This window comes from Cervus canadensis, chromosome 31 (assembly GCF_019320065.1).
Source record: "Cervus canadensis isolate Bull #8, Minnesota chromosome 31, ASM1932006v1, whole genome shotgun sequence".
NCBI classification, from domain to species: Eukaryota; Metazoa; Chordata; class Mammalia; order Artiodactyla; family Cervidae; genus Cervus; species Cervus canadensis.
In genome coordinates, this window is record NC_057416.1 from 27,113,096 (window position 1) to 27,132,715 (window position 19,620).

The 19,620-nt window shown below is 43.9% G+C and overlaps 1 protein-coding gene across 1 annotated transcript in view; it reads right to left on the bottom strand.

Moving 5' to 3' along the window:
• Positions 1-19,620, bottom strand: part of FUT10 (fucosyltransferase 10) — a 74,334-nt gene that overhangs the window by 48,056 nt on the left and 6,658 nt on the right. Inside the window, exons 2-3 of the mRNA XM_043454279.1 lie at positions 18,974-19,327; positions 11,116-11,410 (exon numbers count right to left, since the gene is read on the bottom strand). Of these exons, the coding sequence (XP_043310214.1) occupies positions 11,116-11,410; positions 18,974-19,054 (376 nt within the window). The 5' untranslated portion in view covers positions 19,055-19,327. The remainder of the gene's footprint in view (positions 1-11,115; positions 11,411-18,973; positions 19,328-19,620) is intronic.

Sequence of the window (19,620 nt, forward strand, 5' to 3'; positions counted from 1 at the left end):
ACCTGGGTTCGATCCCTGGGTTGGGAAGATCCCCTGGAGGAGGGCGTGGCAACCCACTCCAGTATTCTTGCCTGGAGAATCCCCATGGACAGAGGAGCCTGACAGGCTACAGTCCATAAGGACACAACTGAGCAACTGAGGACAGAGCAGTGATTTGAATGTCAAATTCAGACGTCTGTACTCAGGAAAGTAAAGTATGCAGATGTCAGTAACCTTAAGGATTAAATATTTACATGCTTATGGAAGCAAAATATTCAGTGATCAATAATTTACTTATTTTTTTCCATCGCATCAGGAAGGAAATGAAGAGCATTTTTTATGCATCACAGTTGTGGTAAGTTGGTAACACAAGATTGAATTAAGCATCTGAGAGGCCAAGGAGTTAAATGAATGTGTGCAGTGAATCTTGCTCCTTGGACACCTACATAAATGAAAATTGGTACCACTAAGACATTAGGACGTTCAGTCTATCTTGAAATCGCATCTCAAACCTACCCATTTCTTTCTCCCCGGCCTCCCACCCTAACTCAGAGCTGCAGCATTTCCACTTATTTCACAGAAACTGTGTCCTGCTTCTACTTTCAATTTCCAATCCCTTCTCCAAGGAGAACCCACAGGGCCCTTTTCAGGGCGCAGCACATATCAGAACGGAGCAAAATAAAAACCAGAGCACAGCTTAAAACCTTAAAAAAACCTTAAAACCTTAAAACCCTGCTTAAAACCTTCTGCTATTTCCCCATTGCCCTTACAACAAATCCAACCCTCTCACCCTATGTTAGGGAGCCCTTTCACCTGGCCCCCGTCTCCCACTCAAATCTCATCTCATACTATCCTTCTTCACACGCACACAGACTCCAGCACAGTGACCTTCTTTCTGACCTTCCATTGTATCAAACTCCTTCCCCTCTCATCTGCATCTGCAGTTCCCTATCCCTGAAATGAATTCCCTCCATTTCACAGGACTGATTCCTCTCACCTTTCAAGATTCAACGTCAAATGCTACATCTTCAGAGAGGTGTCCCTGATCACTCAATCTCAAGCCAAAAGGCTTATCCCTGCCTGGTAGCATCCTATTTACCAAACTCATAAGCTCCATGAGGCTTTACTCTTGGCTCAGTGGTAAAGAATCCATCTGTCAATGCAGGCGACTCGGCTTCAATTCCTGGGTCGAGAAAGATTCCCCTGGAGAAGGAAATGGCAACCCACTCCATATTCTTGCCTGAGAACCTCATGGACAGAGGCGCCTGGCGGGCTGCAGTCCACAGGAGTCACAAAGAATCAGACACAACTTAGCAACTAAACAACAGCTACCAACTATGCCCCAGGAGGGCAGAGTCTGCTGCAGACAAGCTTACAGAACCAGGTCATGGAACCACTATAATCCCAGCAGCTAGCACAGTGCCACACACATAAAAATTGTTCTTCCATCCCAGCTGTACATCAGGAAGGAATATATACTGAGATATTCTCAAATTCCCCCAAATTACATGCAGCACACGATTTCCTCGAAAAATGGGAGTTCCGTGGCCTATTCATACACATCCAAACCTTACGTTAGTCCAGTGTTCTACTCCTTATCTAAATATCTAACAATTCCATGGACAGTCCATGGGGTTGCAAAGAGTCAGACACGACTGAAGCGACTTAGCACACTCGCCTGATGACCGTTGTTTCTTAAAATACATCTCTTTGTCCTCATTTCCATTATCAGCCCTAATGGATTACTTTCTTCCTTCAGAGAGGTTACTTTTTCACTATTAAAGAAAATGTTCAATATTTCAGGAGATTTCCAGCTTACTCAACAATACAACACAGAGCCAGCTAAGAGATGGACAGATGTTGGTGGTTCTTTTTTCCTTCTTTCCTTTCCTCCTTTTTAAAAATTTTTATTTTGTTTTGGAGTATATTTGACTTACAATGTTGTGTTAGTTTCAGGTGTAAACCAAAGTGATTCAATTGCACATATATCTATTCTTTTTCATATTCTTTTCCCATATAGGTTATTACAGAATATCAAGTAGAGTTCCCTGTGCTATACGGGAGGTCCCTATTGATGATCTATTTTATATACAGTAGTGGCACATGAATCTCCCCAACAACCCACTTCTCCAAGGCCAGAAAACTCTAATCTGTGCCCTAGAACTTATTGAGATGGGGTGGATCAAACTGTGAATGTAAACTCTGCGACAAGAAATTTTCTGCTGTGCTTCCTTTCCAGCTGAAGCTGTTTTGGGTTTGTTTTGTCTTTTAATTTTTAAGAGCAAGAAAACTTATCCATTAAAGCTGCCTGGTTTTATTCTGGGGGCCCATGAGAGATGTGGCTGCCTGCTCTGAAGAATGAGCTGCTAGCTGGTCTTGCAGATTTCTAGGTGTCGGAGAAGCAGCCCAGAACCGGATGGGCACCAGCATGTCAGTGGCCCAAATTGCTAAAACTGCAGTAATGCAATCTGTCCGCTGCCTCCAGCAGGACAACGCCTGGCTCCTGGCACTTGTCACTTCCATGCTTCCTTTCCGATCAGTAAGTCTAACCTGAGAAGCACTTTCCGATTTTCAGTCCACTTCTGTTCTTCCTTTGATCTTTATCCCATCACACACTCTCAGAGACCAGACAGGGTCAAAAAGGCTGAGTCAGGAACAAGGGGAAGAGAGCGCCCATCCTGACCAGACGACTCTTAAAACTAAACATTATGACGCTCACGACAGCCTTTGTCCTTAGACCAGACTAACTCCAGCAAAACTCGGCTAATTTATTTAGCTGGAAAGACTGAAAATCAGATAATACGAAAAGGCAATTTCTTGATGGAAGGAAATGAGTACCTTAGCCGTAAAATATTAATGCCTTTGCATAATGAACACTCTTCCTGAAAGGTATCTTGATAAAGCAAAAAAAGTCTAGGATTTGGATAATTTATTAATAGCTGTTCTTACTATCTTTGTGCTTCACTACCTCCTAGGACAAAATGTCTTTGCTAATTCACTTTTCATTGATATCAAATTAATACCTGCATATAGCTTTCAGTGTGAAATAGTTTTATCAAGATAGTAACACAGGAGAGCAGGGTACTACCCACCGCATTCCCTATTTCCACGTGCCAAAAGTCACCACCTCGATTTTTCCAGGTATTTCTTCTGTATTTGCATTTCAAAAATATCTAAACAGCATATTTACTGGGCTATTTCTTGATTTTTCAGTTTTAGAAAATACCTATTATCTTGTTACTATGGAAGGTATAGATTTAATTCTCCCATCACCTCACACACACACTTGTCTTCCCTCTTCATCCATTTCTGATTAAGTGTCTATCAAGTGCTTTCATTATTACAACTATAAATGCTATTTATGGCTGCGCCAAATCTGTGCATTACTGCTAAGTTTTCTTTCTTGAAAATCTGTTTTAATTTGGTTTGGTTTCAAAATCTCTGGGCCATCTGTCCCCACACCTTCCAACACCTCCCTACAACCTGCAAAAATCCTTCTCAAGCCAATCTTACTCGCGGACAAGTTGATATATAGCTGACAGATCATGAATCTTAAACACTAGAGATTCTGAGTAAGTCTGCAGTGGGGCCCAGAGACTTAGGGGTTTGTTTGTCTGTTCATCTATGATCTTAGGATGAGCTCAGTTTGGGAACGACTCACCCACAGTAAAACAAGTATGATCAAAAACTCTCAAGCTTTAGAAATTTAAGTGGCAGAGAATTTAATTTTGGATAAGTTCTCCTCCATTCTTGTATCACTTGCAGCAACTTCCTAGACATAGTAATGAATGTGAAAGAACTACCCACACCTTCTATTACATGAATGATCAATAAAACTTTCACAACTCCTACCCAAAGGGCTGAAGTTTTGGTCAAGGTTTTGGTTTTGTTGCTTTCCAACCATGGACAGTGACACCATAACACTGAGGATTTTATAGTAAGATTGATAAACCATCATCTCTCCCTGACGTGATAAAGGTTACAATAGAGCTGTCGGCAGGGCCTGCAGAGTCAGAGGCCATGGTGAGGATCTGGAATTTTAATGAGATGGGAGGTCACTGCAAGTGTCTAAGCAGAGCTCTGAGAATGGGCTTACCTTCTGTAAAGATTATGTGATAATTATTTGCTCAAGCAAAAATGAAAAGTCAATTATTTTAATTGAGATATAGTTGATTTACAACATCATGTTCATTTCAGGTATACAACAGAGTGATTCACAAGTTTCATACATTATACTTCATTTATAGTTATTATGAAATATTGGCCTTATTCCCTGTGCTGGACAGTATATCCTTGTAGCTTATATTTTTTATACACAGCAGTTTGGACATAGGGCTTGATTACTGCAAAGATGTACATATGCAGGTAGATACACCTATACATATCTATACATACATCATACATCACATATGATCTATCAGTTATGAACTTCTTTTCCATGTTCGATGTTGCTGCTGTCCACACAATCCAAAGTAAGTCCATTTCTTCCTCCACCTCCTAAGTAAATATTAATCTGGCAACAGCAGTTACCTATTACCTACATTCAATAGGCAGGGCCCAGGAAAGTCAGGTGGTACAGAGGTAAAAATGCAGGAGACCCGGGTTCAATCCCTGGGTAGGGAAGATCCCCTAGAGGAGGAAACAGCAACTCACTCCAGTATTCTTGCCTAGAGAATCCCATGGACAGAGGAGCCTGGCAGGCTACAGTTGGTGGGGTTGCCAAGTCGGACATGACTGAACATGCACGCACGCGCGCGCACACACACACACACACACACACACACACAGAGGAAAGTCAACCTCCAGAGAAAAACCACTAATAAGGATTGAGTCATAATGGCTGAGATCAGCAGAAATTACCCCTGAGTACACCCTGAGAATGGTTCACGGATACATTACTCATGAAGTCTCAGGGACACTCTACAGTACAGAAGTCCCCACTGGCAGAATTCACAGAGGGAATGAAGGAGAGCTTGTTCTACAACTCATGGGTTCCTCCTCGAGGTCAAGAATACAGAAAGGGGTGAAAGGGGTGAAAGGCCAAGAATACAGAAAGGGTGAGGAGATGAATAAAGTGCTTCCCTGGAGAGGGCTATTGCCCTGCTCTGAAAACCCTAGCTCCAACAGAGCTACCTAGAGAAATCCGAAACATGTCCTTGAAATTTAGAGACACAGAAGATGAGTGCCTACCTGAGGAGCTCAGGAGGGTGAGGGTCAGGTCTGACCGCCCTCCCCCGATACTCTCACCCGGGAATGGTGATCTGCCTGCATGACAGAGGACAGGGGCGGCTGTGTTGTGGTCTGCCCACACCCCCAAAGCTCCTCCCACTGACACATGTGAGCGCGTGGGGAGTCTTGGGTCCTCCTAATACAAAGAGCCCTAGGCAGACACAGCTCAGCAGAAAGGAGCTGGATGCGCTGCCGGGACCAGGAGCTAGGAAGCCAGCCCACGTGACTACCCAGAGCAGAGATGCAACTTCCTGGGAAAGGACACTGGGAAAGCCAGGGTTCCGGGAGGAAAACTCCAAACGCCAAGAAAATGCCCCAGAATAGAAAAAGTATACTTTAATCATCTGCCAGACCCACTCAAAGCCATCCTCTCTAACCACCTTTTGAGTTCACAGGACATAAAACCATATGGCCGAGTAAGAAATATCCTGTCTGCTTAATTCTCCTCACTCTCTTCATGGCATCTCTGCCAGTCTCCAAGAAGCAGGTGGTGCAGGACAGAGGAGGTGAGGAGAGGTAAGAGGGAGGAAAGACCTGCCCTGCAGAAGGAGAAGCACCTCAGGCCTGCAGCAGTATAAGAGAGGTCCCTTGGCAGTGTGAGAGGGAGAGTCCCCTGGACTGCAAGGAGATCTAACCAGTCCATCCTAAAGGAAATCAGTCCTGAATATTCACTGAAAGGACTGATGCTGAAGCTGAAACTCCAATACTCTGGTCACCTGATGCAAAGAACTAACTCACTGGAAAAGACTCTGATGCTGGGAAAGATTGAAGGCAGGAGAAGAAGAGGATGACAGAGGATGAGATGGTTGGATGGCACCACCGATACAATGGACATGAGTTTGAGTAAGCTCTGGGAGTTGGTGATGAACAGGGAAGCCTGGAGCGCTACAGTCCATGGGGTCGCAGAGAGTGGGACACGACTAAGCAACTGAACTGAACTGAACTGAGAGAGGTCTGAGCTGGGGACGCAAAAATATATAACCCTAGGCATGGCCATGGGGCTGAACACTCCATTTACTAAGTTTGAAACTGTTTGCAACTGAAAGTGACCACACGATTGTCCATTCCCCAAGAGTGAGTACAAAAGTCAGAGCTCTGCCAACAGTTTCCAGTTAGGAGATGGTGAAAACCCCCTGAACGAGGTCTTAAACGATCAGCAAGAAACATAAAGAATGTGTGCTTCCAAACATAAACTGAAAATGGCTTCAAAACTTACATGTAAGACAGGATACCATAAAACTAGAAGAGAGCACAGACAAAACATTCCCTGACATAAATCCTAGGAACGTTTTCTTAGGTCAGTCTCCCAAGACAATAGAAATAAAATCTTTAAAAAAAAAAAAAAAAATTCTGGTTCACAAAATCTTCGAGGTCACAAAATCCTTCGAGTTTCCATTTCCATTAATTAGGTCAGCCTTTGATACCTGAATCATTTTCCTGCCTTTTCTTCTTCAATCCTGCTGAGCCAGAGTCCCATCTGCAGCTTTCGGTGACCCACTTAATTAGAATTCAGAAGCCTCAGACGGAAAAAGTGTCCTGTATTCACTCTGTTTTGCTCAACAAACCTTATTAAAGAACTGAATTTCTAATTCAATCTGATAAACCATCTACTGTAAGCAATTTCAAAATCCAAATACCCAGGTGTTACTATAGTCACGAGTGTACATTCACATACAGTTTGGGGGAGAGAGCACTGGATCGGGTCAGGGCACCTTGGTTCTCTGCCCAACTCCTGGCTGTTAACCCCTGCGGGTCATCTGGACACATCCCTACCCTTCCCGAGCCTCAGTCTCCCTGCCTGTACAAAGGGGAGGTTATACTCCTAGGGCCTTTCGGGCTCTAAGTCTCCGTGACTGTTTCCCGAGTGTCAAATGTGCCCAAGGCATTGTGCTCATACAGAGGGAAGGAGAGACACAAAGATGTGGTGATGCTGGCCTGTCATCATAAAAAAGAAAAGAAAAGAAAAGAACTTCACACTCTAATATGCAAGAAAAGATGATATAGGACAGAAGCAGATATCATCGTTACCTTATTTATCTCCTTTATTCCCCATTATTGGTGCGGTGCCCGACATATTGTAGAGACTCAATGAAACAACATAAAAAAGATACAAAACGCCTATGGACATTTAGAGAAGAGAAGCTACATCTAATAGAGGGGAATTATAAATACAGATGAGTTGAGTTTTTTAAATAATTTTTATTATTTGGGGGGGCGCATTGCATAGCATCCAGGATTTTTGTTCCCCAACCAGGGACTAAACCCACACCCCCTGTAGTGGAAGCACAGAGTCTTAACCACTGGGCCACCAGGGAAGTCTCCTTGAGCTGGTTTCTAAAAGGCCATTCAATTTCACTGGCTCTGTAACACCGTCCTCTAATTTGACACAAAATCCTAAGCCAAAGTTCAAGAGGCTCCATGCTCTAGTTCCAATATATCCTTCAATCTTAATCTCTCTCTTACATGAAACTAGGCTATAGCCAACCGATCTCCTTGCTGTAATCTCAGCTATTACCCATAATTTTCTAACTCCATGCCCCCATTCATGATGATTTTCATATTGAAATGTCCTCCATTCCCAATATAATCCAATTCCATTCTCCTTCAAGTCCCTGTTCAAACTCCATTTTATGAAGGAGATCTTATGAAGTCTTTCCTGATCCTTCCAATCATATGTGCTCTCTCCCATCTTTGAAATCCCACAAGACTTGTTGACATTTCTCTTACGATATATACAAAGGTGGTTCAGTGGTAAAGAATCTGCCTGCCAATTCAGGAAATAAGCGTTCAGTCCCTGGGTGGGGAACTGCCCCTGGAGGAGGAAATGGCAACCCACTCCAGTATTCTTGCCTAGAGAATCCCATGAACAGAGGAGCCTGGTGGGCTACAGTCCATGGGGTCACAAAGAGTCAGACACGACTGAGCATGCACGCACGCTAGGCTTCCTGGCAACCAGATATTTGCATGCTCACCTCAACAGAAGGAAATAGACAAACAGCAAAGCAACCATGACTGAATTTCTTAACATGAATGTCTCAGATAGAATGCCAATTACTCAGTAATTTGGTAAAATACTATGTTTTGTGATGATGTTTATGATTTCAACAGAGTAACTCCCCCTTAATTGGTAAACTTTCAGATATTTTCCCCAATAATTCGAGATCATCAATTACCGATCTTTTAGAAAGTTTTGTCTGATTTACCTCACATTTCAAGCCTGAACACGTGCCCCCATAGTGGTTTTCGCTTCATCTACACTTTATCCTGTATTCCAGAATATTCTTTTTATGTAATCTGTCAGCAGAGTCAAGAATGCCAAAGTCTTAATTCCAGGTAGGCTGACCTCTTCAGATTCCCACACACGTACACGCTTAACACTATTTTATATTTTACTTTATTTTAAATAATAAACTTATTTTTGTTAATTTTTCATCTTCTCAAGTGACACTTTAAAGGTTAGTGTAAAAAAAAAAAAAATCAGTGAAAAAAATCATTACTGAATTTCCAAACTGGTGAAAATGTGAAGGTTCTGTATTTTTCCAGAGAAAGAAGGGAACAAAAAAGCACACCACAAAGGATGGGAAAACAAAATAGCTCTGGATTCCTCAGCTGTATCACTAGAAGTCAGAAGACAGGGGGACAATGTCTTAAAAATTCAGAAAGAAAAGAATTTCCAAACTAGAATTCTGTCCTGAGCGAAAGCATCAGTAAAAGTAAAGGTAAAATAAGCACATGTTCGTACATATAAAGTTCCTAAAAAACTTACTTTCCATGAACCCTTCTCAGAACACACTGAAATAAAGACACAGACTGGGACTTCTGGGGGTCCAGGGGCTATGACTCTGCGCTTTTCACTGCAGGGGAAGTAGGTTCGATCCCTGCTCTGGCAATTAAGATCCCACATACTGCACGCTGCGTGTGTGTATGCTAAGTCACTTCAGTCGTGTCTGACTCTTTGTGAACCCACGGACTGTAGCTCGGCAGGCTCCTCTGTCCATGGGATTCTCCAGCAAGAATGCTGGAGTGGGTTGCCATGTCCTCCTCCAAGGGATCTTCCCAACCCAGGTCTTCCGCATTGCAGACAGAGTGTTTACCATCTGGGCCACGACGGAAGACCTCTCTCTTTATACATAGCACTGATAGTGTGTATGTGTCAAGCCCAATCTCCCACTTTACCCCACCCTCTTTTCCCCCTTGGTAACCATAAATTCGTTCTCTACTTCTGTGTCTCTATTTCCATAAGCAAGTTTTCTTTTAAAACAACTTAAAATGTCTAACAGCAAGAAAATAGTTAAAAGAAGTGTGACAAATACAATGGAATTCTATGCAACAGTAAAATGGGTAAACTAGAGCTATAAGGACACATTAATAAGTCTTCAAAAATCATGTAAGAGAAAAAGTAAATTACAGAAAGTTAACTTATCATGCTATGTAGGTAATTTTTAAAACATACAAAATAATACTTTATGTTGTTTAAGCACACACACAGACACACACACACACACACACGAATTTCAGAATTACAATCCCCGCTGGGGTAGGAGCGAAGGGAATGTGATGGGGTCAGGAAAAGGCTCATACAGGCTTTCAATTTTACTTGTAATATTTTATTTCTTAAGCTATGTAGTAGGTTTTCTATATACATTACCTATATATTTTTGTGTCTAACTGAAATATGTCTAGGAGCTTCTGTGAAAATTTGGGAAATTAAACTCATACATTTAATGTTGCCTTATCTCAAAACACCATTAGAGGATTATTTGTTGTTTAGTCACTAAGTTGTGTCTGACTCTTTGGTGACCCCCATGGACTGTCGCCCTCCAGGCTCCTCCGTCCATGGGATTTCCCAGGCAAGAATACTGGAGTGGGTTGCCCTGTCCTCCTCCAGGGGATCTTCCCAACCCAGGGATGGAACCAGCATCTCCTGCATCTCCTTCACTGGCAGGCGGGCTCTTTACCACTGAGCCACCACGGAAGCCCCCCTTGCTCTGGAGCCCTGACCAGCTGTAGGACCCACACACCGCCTGATTCCTGCTGAGGCCACTTTCTGCTTTATTTAAGTTGTTGTTAGGGAGAACACTGAGGATGACTCAGCCCTACACCCCAGTTTCAGTCCTGCCACTCCAAAGCCAGCACCACCGCACGCGCGCGCACACACACACACACTCACACCACTCTAAAGCAGCTGTCCTTTCAGACTTCCTCATGTAAGTGACTGATCTTGCCTATCTTCCGTTGAGCTTGCTAACCTGTATTCCCCAACACCCCTCAACCCTCAGCATCCAAGAGTTCCATATTTCTAACAGCTGCTGGCATCTCACCACCTCCACCCGGCTGGGTCTGGCGGCCCTTCAATCCAGCAGGACATGTAATCAGCCTGGGGGAGGGATGAATACCCACTTGCTCTCGAAAGCTGACGTGGAACACTCTTTTTATTTCTGACTAATGAAAAGTCAGACTAATAAATTAGTCTGACTAATAAAAAAAATGAAATAAAAAACACTGTGCTGAGCCTGTGTCCAGTGACACCTCTGTCACAGTAATCAGAATCTCCCGGCCATTATCACAGATGATATTCTGAACTGGTATCAGCGGGATAATCAATACCCAGTTCCTAAATACCAAATCCAGTGAGCATGGTACCCAACTACGAAAAGGTGAGAAGAAGCAGTTCTTCTCCCCCATAATAAATACCAGGTGGCCCGACCAACCACCCCACTGCTGGTGCAGCTCACATATTTATCGTACTGGCTCAGTGCTCAGGCCTTCTCCGGGGCAGGTGTAGGGGTTCAGGGATGCAAGGAGCTTTCACGGGGAGCCCCCATGTCCTCCTTGAGAGAAAAGCAGTAACTCAGCTTTTGAAGGGGGATGTCAGCAAACACGGAGAAAGGCAGAAGCCCAACCTACCGTAGAAGAGAAAGGCTCTGGTCCTGTGATGATGGAGGTAGGTCCGGTTGATGGTGAAGAAGCAAGCATCCGCCCCACACTGGCCGAGCCTTCCGGTTTCCCCGGTCAGTGGGGACCACCAGAGCATGATGGGGAAGCTGTCAGCTAACAATGTCTTCTTCCTGTTCAGGGTCAGTCCTCCTCTGTTAAAGAATGGATGGAGGTGGAGAGGCTCTGCTTCCATTTCTGCACGTCCACCTTTCAAATGAGAATTTTTAAACTTCTTGCCTTCAAATTTTCCCAGCTCAACCACGACCTAAAAGAGATGATGACCTATGTCAGGCTGGTTATAATTTCCTTCTGCATATTTCGAATGCATCATGAGGATTTCGCTTCTTGCGTGCATGCATGCTAAGTCACTTCAAGTCATGTCTGACTCTGTGGGACCCCATGGACTATACCCTAAGAGGCTCCTCTGTCCATGGGATTCTCCAGGCTAAAAATACCGGAGTGGGTTGCCATTTCCTCCTTCAGGGGATCTTCCCAACCCAGGGATCAAACCTGATTAAGTGTCATATTAGCCTCCTATTGCTACTCTAACAGATTATCACAAGTGGAGCAACTTAGAATGATACAACTTTACTATCACAATACTAAATTGGTTCTGGAGGTTAGAAGTCTGAAACGGTCTCGCTGGGCTAAAAGGTGTTGGCCACTTCACCGATGAGGACAGGAGACTCCAAGGGCTAGGACTGCACGCTGTACTTAATGGCTGGACTCCTGCCATGGCCCTGGAGGCAGATGTTCAGGGCAAGGCAGGGTGGCGGGCACTCCACTCCCATTTGGAGGGACTTCTTACCCTTGTCTCTGTGCCCCAGCAGCTTCCTGCTCTGCCCCCTAAAGTCTTCCTTTCAGCATGTGGAGTCCCCTCAAAAAATAAAGAAAATTAAGGTGTCAGAAGGGCTACGTTCCTTTCAGGAAACAGGCGGGAAATTCATTGTTTGGTTTTCTTTCAGTGGCACCCGCAGTTCTTGGCTCGTGGCCCCGTTCCTCCACCTTTGGAATCAGAAATGTTGCCTCTTGGGACTTCCCTGGCAGTACACTGGTTGGGCCTCTGTGCTTCCCCTGCAGGGAGTACGGGTTTGAGCTCTGGTCGGGGAATAAGGACCCCACATGCCTCACAGCATGGCCAAAATAAATAATACACTTTTTTAAATTAAAAAAAAAAAAAGACATGCTGCATCTCTCTGACCCTTCTTCTGTCATGTCACTCTCTGACCACAGCCGGGAAAGTCTTCTCTGTTAAGGACTCCTGTGGTCCCACCAGGCCTGCACACGCGATTCAGGGCTGTCTCCTGACCTCCAGGCGTGCCACTGTCATCTTACGTACAAGGTCCCTTTTGACAAGTAAAATAACACATCACAGTTTCTGGGGCTGAGGGTAGAGACACAGCCTCCAAACTATCTACCAACAAGGACACGCCTCTCTACTAAACACTTAACAGATACATCTCTCCTCCATTTTGTAGGCATATACAGAATCCAGAAGTGGTTGTGTCTCTTCATGAAACCTGCAAGAGCCAGGGCTATTATCTGGCAAAGGCTGGAGATTACATTTTGGGGAAAGTGAATGATAAAAACCCTATTGGTTTCCTTTTAGTACAATTATAGGTGTCATAGGGCTTCCCTTGTGGCTGAGCTGGTAAAGAATCCACCTGCAATGCAGGAGACCCTGGTTCGATTCCTGGGTTGGGAAGATCCTCTGGAGAAGGGAAGGGCTACCCACTCCAGAATTATGGCCTGGAGAATTCCGGCCTGGAGAATTCCATGGACTGTATAGTTCATGGAGTCCCAAAGAGTTGGATGCAACTGAGTGACTTTCACTTTCACTTTTCAAAGTGTCATAACATGGGTCTTATGTTTGTAAAAATATCCACCATGGCATGGAGATGGCCTAAGTACTGGGCTCCTTCTCACTTAAAACCCTGTCCATGGAATTTTCCAGGCAAGAATACTGGAGTGGGTCATCATTTCCTGCTCCAGAAAATCTTCCTGACCCACGGATGGAACCCACGTCACTTACATCTCCTGCATGGGCAGACAGATTCTTTACCACTAGTGCCACCTTGGAAGTCCAATAATATTCACCATGGCATGGAGATGGCATAGTACTTGGCTCCTTCTCACTTAAAACCATGTTTTTTATGTATTTCAAGACAGTCTGGGGACTTCCCTGGGGTCCAGTGGCTAAGACTCCATGCTTCCAAGGCAAGGGCCCAGGTTCCATCCCTGGTCAGGGAACTAGATCCCACAGACCACAACTAAAGCTCCCACATGCCAAAACAAAGATCGAAGGTCTCATGTGCCACAACTACTAACAAGACTTGGTACAGCTTCCCTGATGGCTCAGGGGTAAAGAACCCGCCTGCCAATGCAGGAAACATAGGAGATGTAGGTTCCATCCCTGGGTCAGGAAGATCCCCTGGAGAAGGAAATAGCAACCCACTCCAGTATTCTTGCCTGGGAAATTCCATGGACAGAGAAGCCTGGTGGGCTACAGTCCATGGGGTCGCAAAGAGTCGGACACTACTGAGCACATACATTCACGTTCACAGCCAAATAAGTAAATTTAAAAGAGACAGAGAGTCTGGGTTCTGGGGAACAAGGCCATCAATCAAAGTAATCTGGAGGGCAGGGTGGGCAGAGTAAAATCAGAGGCAAAATTCCTGCCATTTCATCAAACTTTAAGGTTTGATATTCAGATGGCAAACAAATGTAATACATTACAAAAAAATGTAATGTATTTCTAACATATTACAAAATATGGTAGAAAGAGCAGTATAAAAGTAGGGGCTGGTCTGCACCATATATAACAAAACATTAACAGTCAGACTGTGCAAAGAATAAAGCAGTTAAAAGAAGACATATTTACATGTATTGACTGTTATGTATTAGTCACTGTATGTATTGACTGTTATGTATTAGTCACTGTATGTATTGACTGTTATGTATTAGTCACTGTATTAACTGCATGTATTAACATGTATTAACTGTATGTATTAGTCACTGTATGTATTGACTGTTATGTATTAGTCACTGTATGTATTAGTCACTGTATGTATTAACTGCATGTATTAACATGTATTAACTATATGCATTAGTCACTGTATGTATTGACTGTTATGTATTAGTCACTGTATGTATTAACTGTATGTATTAGTCACTGTATATATTGACTGTTATGTATTAGTCATTGTATGTATTAACTGCATGTATTAACATGTATTAACTGTATGTATTAGTCACTGTATGCATTAACTGCATGTATTAACATGTGTTAACTGTATGTATTAGTCACTGTATGTATTAACTGTGTGTGTTAACATGTATTAACTGTATGTATTAGTCACTGTATGTATTAACTGTATGTATTAGTCACTGTATGTATTAACTCTATGTATTAACTGTATGTATTAACATGTATTAACTGTTTCACCTGTCAACAGAGGAGACTACCCGTTGGCCCTCAGGCCCCACTCTCAGCAGCCAAGGGCGGTGTCTTCTTTATGCATTTGCTACCTTTGGTGTCAGAAAAGGGCCCCTACCCACTGACATGATGGAAGGTCTGTAACTCCCTGGGGAGGGTCTGTAATGTTCACTGGATTCTCTGAGGGGTCCAAGGCCAAAAAAACTATTAAGAGCAACTTGGCAAAAAGCCACACAGTATTCCAAAAGGAGGAAAGAATTCTATTAGCCTTGAAGAAAGCATGGATCATTTGTGACACTAAAGTCATCATTAGAACAGTACAACTGTCACTGAAAACTAAAAACCCTTGCCAACAGCGTCCGCAGCACTTTTATGATGACATAATAAGGTGGCTGGGCTTTCCTGCTGGCTCAGATGGTAAGGAATCCACCTGCAGTGCGGGAGCTCTGGGTTCGCTCCCTGGGGTAGGAAGATCCCCTGGAGGAGGGCATGGCAACCCACTCCGGTAGTCTTGCCTGGAGAACCCCACGGACAGAGGAGCCTGGTGGGCTACAGTCCATGGGGTCACAAAGAGCCGGACATGACTGAGTGACTCAGCACAGCTCAGCAAGGAGACGGCTACTCCCCAGAGCTCGATGGAATGGTGCTGACTTTAGCCACAAATGCTCTACATTTTCACCCAACCTTTCCCTGCAAATGTACAACCAGCGACTTTAAAGAATCACATTGAGAAAGTCGTGGGTATAACTTCGAAGATAAATTTTGCTCCACATTTCTGATCAACATCTACTGTGCAAGGCATAAGGTCATATCCAAATAACAGGGATTGCTTTAAGGAGAGATTGTCCTACCAAACAGCTTTTTAAAAAGTGCTTAGCCTCAGACATCAGTAACAGGTGGTAGGAAATACGGGGCACAGAGGAACATATTAAACAAAACCATGAGGAGAAAATCAGCCAAATCCAAGATCTGGGAAATTCAAAATGACAAATGACCTAGTTTCTTCCACAAACCCTTGACATGGAATAAAATGTGAGGCGGAAGAAACTTTTATAGAAAAAAAATCCACAAAACTTAAGATAAATTCAAAATGTGGATTTGTTTTATTCCAGAGTCAAATCAACCCGATAAAAGTATTTTTGAGATAACTGGGGAAAATTTAACATGGCCTGAGACATAGATGGCCCTGAGTAATATTAATTTTGCTGAGCATGACAACAGTCATATGGTTATACTAAATTTAAAGTTCCCATCTGTTAGAGCGGCGGTTCCCCAACCTTTCTGGCACCTGGGACCGATTTCATGGAAGACAATTTTTCCACGGACTGGGGGAAGGAAACCAGGGGGAGGATGGTTTAGGGATGATTCAAGCACATTACATTTCGCGTGCACTTTAAATCTATTATTATTTCATCAGCTCCACCCCAGATCATCAGGCATTAGATCTTGGACACTGGGGGCCCCTGTGTTAGAGAATCACATTAAAGAAAGTCCAGGTGAAATAATATGTCTTAGATTTGCTGTAAAATGATTTCATCAGTTATTTGTGAAACTGAAAGGTATATAAAATTCAAAAAAAAAAAAGATACCATACACCCAAAGAATCTACAGATACTATATACAAAATATAGTTAAATGTGAATCAAAAACAGTGTCTCAGATGACTTCCTCCAGAGAACCAGGATGTTTTAGTTTAACTGTAGGTCAATGAAACATTTTCAAGTTTAGACTATTAATCACGTTATAAGATCTGTTATGGGTTGAACTGTGCCCCCTCCTCCGCCCCCCTGGCCAAATTCACATGTTGAAGCCCTATCCCCTCCCATCTCAGAATGTGACTGAACTAGGAGACGGGGTCTTTAAAGAGGCAATTAAGTTAAGACGAGGTCATCAGAGTGGGCCCTAATCCAATATGACTGGTGTCCTTATAAAAAGAGGAGACGGAGACGCATGGAAGTATAGGAAGAGGACTGTGTGGAGACAGAGGGAGAAGACAGCCATCCACAAGGCCAAGGAGGAAGCCTCAGAGCAACAACCCTGCTTGCTAACACCTTGACCTTGGACTTCTAGCCTCCACAACTGTGAGAAAATAAATTCCTATTGTGTAATCACCCAACCCAATCTTTGGTATTTTATATACGGCAGCCCTAGCAAACTAATACAGGATTCATGACATGATCTTTTTGTTGTTGTTTAGCCTTCCTTTTCCCTACCTACGTGGCAAATTATTTCATCTTGCCTAGCCTACAAGTCAGTGAAAACAGGAACGGTCCTAAATGTGGAGCTCTCTACCGAGGTCACAGGTGTAAAGCCTTGTACCAAGGACACAGATGTGGACCCCTGCACCAAGGTCATCTCTGGAACTGATTAAGCACCATAGCAATCATTGCCATGAGCCTCCCTGACCTTATATTAGGTAAAAATACCTACCCTCTAGCATCCTAACCAATCATCTCATGTTACCCTTCCAGCAGGAATTTTCTCTGTCTTGAGGCTACAAAAATTGGCTGTTCTGTGCTATGCTTAGTCGCTCAGTCATGTCCAACTCTTTGCAACCCCAAGGACTGTAGCCTGCCGGGCTCCTCTGCCCCTGGAGATTCTCCAGGGAAGAGTACCAAAGTGGGTTGCCATGCCCTCCTCCAGGGGATCTTGCCACCCCAGGGATCTAACCCAGGTCTCCCACATTGCAGAGACCACAAAAGGGGTCGGCTCTCCCTTGAACCTGCCCACTGTTCTTTTTTTTTTTTTTTTTTCTGCCCACTGTTCTAACAGCGTCTCCCACCCTAGTAAACTCTGTTCTCCTCTCATTCTGCCTCGTGTCTGGAAATTCTTTTCCAACCTGTGCACAGACTATGACACTAAATATACAGGCATTATATTTGTTCATTTTATGGTGTTCAAATAAAAAAGTATAACAGCAACGGTGAACAATGAAGCACTCAATGTATCCATGAGGACTGGGTAACATCCCAAATCAGACCACCGATGGCAAACTGCGATCAAGATCCAGGCAAAGGTTCAGCTCCAGGAAACACACTACCTCTTCTAGTCTGGAAACTTACGAGATAACAGGCCTACCAAAAGCATGGTAATTTATTCTGACATCAAAGGCAAAATTCTTAACTTGTACACTGGCATTCCTCAAGCCTGGAAAAGAGGTCAAATGTCGAGTAAGATCAAAGCTTTCTCATAATTTCCCACAGAATGAAGCAGAAAACTGCAGCCTTTCCAGCTCAAGCAGGTCCTGGATCCTTACCTCCAAGAGAGACACAATGACAGCCAGGGGTCTGCTCTGACCAGAATCTCAACCTGGCAGCGGAAGGTGGTGGAAACAGCACAGGACTGCCTGCCAAAGTGTTGGTATAAGCATTCGTTCATTCCGTCCTAAGCAAGGAGAAGGGCAATCCTCCAGAATAAAATGCCCAGAGGACACCTTCGTCTCCATAGGGCCTGCATGTGAACTACTCACATCCGCAGGTAATCTTTAAAAGTCCTTTTGGATTTTGAAACGGACAGCAGGGACGCAAGTGGGGGCTAAAAAATCTGAACTCATATTTATACTTTTACCCTCACTGTGAAATTTTTATTTCACTTTGAAATCAGCAAATGAAGTTCAGAAGAACCAACTATATGAGATAAACGGGAGGACTGAAGAAGTGCTTCAGTTCACTCACCCTACCACCGACAAATTTACTAATGCCGCTGTCTATGTTCTGCAGAACAAACTAGCTTGTCCTCTAAATAGTCACTGCTTCTTCAAGAATGGGATCTTTCAGAAGGGGTCATGACTTGGGAGGAAGTCATCCAAGCTAAACCTTCATCTGGATCTTAGTTGCAGTTTGCCATCAGTAGTACAATTTGGGCTGTTACCCAGTCCTCATGGTTACACTGAGGGCTTCTTTGTTCAGAGTTGTCTTGAGCCAACAAGACAGACAGGGCTCTACTAGAACCAGGACTCAGGGATTTCCCCGGTGGTCCAGTGGCTAAGATTTCACCTTCCTATGCAGAGGGTGTGGGTTCGATCCCTGGTCAAGACGCTGAGATCCCACACACCTAGTGGCCAAAAAGCCAAAACATAAAACAGAAACAATATTGCAACAAATTCATAAAGACTTTAAAAATGGTCCACATCCAAAAAATTTTAAAACTAGGATCCTGCGAGAGTCACAAATTGATGTCCCAACTCACTGATCTTGTTTCTACCTACCACATCCACTCACTAAACCTCAATATCATATGTTTAAAAGAAGAAAGTATTCTCCTTGCCTTAGAGAGAACATCCTGACCTTGAGAGATGAAGCAAAAAGTAAAGTCCTTGGCGAGCATGGGATGGGGGTGGGGGCAGGGGCAGAGGCCCAAGAATCAACACTACATGACCCAAGCTCTTGGTACCTGGAGTGTGATGAGCAGAAAGACGGCAGCCATGACGCACAGGCAAGATGCCAGCAGCTTCCCCCTCTGAATCCGCACCATGCTGCCCTGCCCTGGGTGACTGACAGAGGGCGAGCCTGGTTACCAGGTGTTCCCGAGTCGGCCCGCAGACCAAGACGACTTCACGTGGAGGAACCATCTGCGTGCCAATTTCCCCCACTGCCATTCCTGCTGGGACCCGGGCTCCATGAAGGACTGAGATGTGAGGTTCTGAGGGCGCCTGGCCTGGCATTGAAAGGGAACAGCATGCAGTCTTCTTAAGCTATCATCAGAGCAGCTGGGGATTCTTTAAACCGGAAGGCATCCAAAAAATATCTGTAACAAATGAACAACAGTTTGGCCTTAGCACAGGAGATTTCATTAATGCAGACTTGCAGGGCTGCAGTATAGAAACGAAAGGCTTTAAAACTAAAGGGAAACTTTGGGATCATGTAGACCTAACACTTCACTCATAGATAAGGACACCAAGACCAGAGAGGTGAAGGGTCTTGCTCAAGGTCATACAGTCCATTAGAAGAGAGTGAGAGATCGACAATCAGGTCCCAAGACTAAAATGATGCTTCCACTTAATTTTCTTTGCCATCAGACTTGAATTCCGAAAGTCACTG